Below are 2664 nucleotides of genomic sequence, written 5' to 3'. Positions count from 1 at the left end.
TAGCCTTGCTCCGTCTATTACGAAGCTACGGCCGCTGTTAAAGGAGAAATTGCAATAGGAAATAACGTGCTGCTGAAAATTGAGGAGGCGGAGGAAGTGGGATTGTAGCGTCTAGGGTTTATTCGAGATATTAAGCAGCATTTTAATAACCGCAGGAGCGTATAATCTGTTGTGGAAATGAAAGCAGATAGAGATACATAGGTGTAAATAAAAATCTACATGTTTATTAACTAGATTAATCCGGAAAAAATGTTCTACTGAGCTACCTATTATTACATTGCAGTAGCATAGTCCTTGTTACTTCTATCCTCCTTAGGCTTAACTTCTGTCCCTGTTAACTGACGTAATATGTTCTGGAACTGAAGCATACTCTTACCTAGCTTTATTACAAGCTTTCTCTTATTGCTTAACGTTACTACTTTATAGAGTTTGCCCGAGATACGTAAGTAACTCTGGCGCAACTCTACTACGTCTTTATAGCTTAAGTAATCTTGTAGAAGCTAGTCTTTAGCTAATTGCATCCTGCTGTTGAATCTTTGCGCACCCTTTACAGCATTTATTGTTGGTAACTCTATTAGTTCCTTCTACTGGACCTGTACAGGCTTCTAATATTTTTCCCACTTTTCTACATTTCTCTGCTTGATCGAGGCCTACGAAACTATGTTGGTTTTAGTCCTCTAATAGGACGTTCTTTTCGGCCAACGCAAGTCGCTATGTTTAGTATTGCTGCTAGGAGTGTGATCTGCTATAGCAACGTCTTTGTCTGCATCTTGCAGTGGCTTATCCTTGTTGATTATAATTAGCCTTGCAAAAGTACTAGGTTCTGAACCGGGTGCGTCTCGATCTATTAATGGAGGATGTTGGGTAGGCGACAATGTGCTATGAACATTAGCTGGCGACTCTTAGCTGCTAGTAATCTCTTGCTGATCTGTATCTAAGAGTCCTTTAATTAATGACTTAGTGCTTGCAACGTAATGTTCTTGCGTAGATCCTGAATATTGTGGAAGTAATAGTTGAAGACGGTTTTCCTTGTTGCGATCCAATATCTGCTGAGCGGAAGAAGGATAGTCTAGATCCTGATCTTCTGGCACTCCTATTAATTTACTCTAAGCCGCCGAAGCCTCTTGTTCTTTAGTATTGCCGCTAATATGGCATGTTTTGGAGTCTATCTGTTGTAGGGCTTGAGGCTCCGCTGTTATATTGAATCGGGCACCCTAGTTAGCTTCAAGTTAATCTGGCAGAGTCTGAAACGCACGCTGCTTACACGCTACTAATTCTGTTTGTTCGGAAGTTTGCTGGAACAGTTCTAGCGTTGGAAGGATATTATCCGTCTTAGTTTCTTTATCTGGAAGGGCTTCTGCTATTGTGTGGTTAGGCGCGTGTTTTGGAACTTAGTGGGCGTAGAGCGCATTGTCTAAGCACTAGCCCTGTGCTAAGGTTGATATGCTAGTAACTTTAGAGATAGTTAAGCTGGTAGTGCATGGTGCGCTCTGCTTCTTGATTAAGTGCTTGCTTGGGGCGGAGCTCTATATAGTAGTAATTTTGGACATAGTTAAAGTTGTAGTACTTGGAGTGCTCTTATCCTCTTTAGGGCCGGAAGTAAAAAGATGAAGAGCTTCCTCTATTATCTCGCTAACATCTAGTAATTGCATGGGGAGAATGGAATGCATAGTGTAGTATGTCTCTCTTCTTGCTGGGAAGTCTGCACATACTTATACATGTTGCTTTAGGCTACGACGAATTGCTGATAGTTCTATTTCTGTCCCTTTTGGCCTTACGGTTAATTTATGCTGACATGGGGCACACTAGAGGGCGTTTAAGTACGTACTGCTAGTAGCTTGTATTATGGCACTCTGAGACTACCGAGCTGCACTGTGGATTTAGCTGCACACTATCTTATGCTCTACTAAAGCCCCTATTAGCTTTGCATGGGGATACAAGAATAGTTGCATGAACATATTGCCGCTATAGTGTCTATGTTATCCTGCGCCGCTACCTTGGGGTTGACTATTTAAGGCACCTAATTTATGCTGTCTGCATTATTGGCTCTAGTAGCACTGTGTAAAGGGCTACTATGCTATTATTAGTTTATGTAACCTATACGGAGGAGTTCAACTCTATTGTATGAACATATTGCTGCTATGGTGTCTATGTTATCCTGCGCTGCTACCTTGGGGTTAACTATTTAAGGCACCTGACTTATGCTGTTTGCATTATTGGCTCTAGTAGCACTGTGTGAAGGGCTACTATGCTACTATTAGTTTATGTAACCTATACGGAGGCTTGTATTGGCTGCAGCGAACATTTCCTGGCTTTATAATGGGGGGGCTGTGGGAGCTTGTTGGTGTTAAAGTTGTGCTGCTCCTCTCTGACAGGTCTACCTCCTGGAGATTACGCATGCATATTTACTAACGCGGCGTTATAAGCGTTGTCCTGAAGGGTAGCGTGTCTTAGCATGCAGAACCTAGTACGGTGATAGCGTGCTCTGACAGCCCCTGATCTGGCTAGGATCTGTTAAGGACATATAAGCTGTCTAGGTAGACACAAGCAGTAGATTAATGGAGTCCTCTCAACATAGGAAATACGGCCTTGATGAAATCTTCTGAAGGTAAGTAAGGCATGTGTGACCCTAATAATAAGAGCTAACAGTTAAGCAGTAGACAA

The 2664-nt window shown here is 42.2% G+C and overlaps 1 protein-coding gene across 1 annotated transcript; it reads right to left on the bottom strand.

Moving 5' to 3' along the window:
• Window positions 1-216: 216 nt before the first annotated feature.
• Window positions 217-1653, bottom strand: K460DRAFT_362636 (uncharacterized protein; the record flags this gene model as incomplete). Its single annotated transcript, XM_040932678.1, has 5 exons — window positions 217-480; window positions 688-879; window positions 958-1093; window positions 1256-1390; window positions 1568-1653. Coding segments are annotated over 5 exons (757 nt in total), but the record flags the coding sequence as incomplete, so codon positions are not given.
• Window positions 1654-2664: the final 1011 nt, after the last annotated feature.

The sequence above is a fragment of the Cucurbitaria berberidis genome (genome assembly GCF_010015615.1).
Source record: "Cucurbitaria berberidis CBS 394.84 unplaced genomic scaffold K460scaffold_1, whole genome shotgun sequence".
Lineage (NCBI taxonomy): Eukaryota > Fungi > Ascomycota > Dothideomycetes > Pleosporales > Cucurbitariaceae > Cucurbitaria > Cucurbitaria berberidis.
The sequence above is the reverse complement of the archived record's forward strand: the minus strand, read 5'-3'. Positions and strand labels throughout refer to the sequence as shown.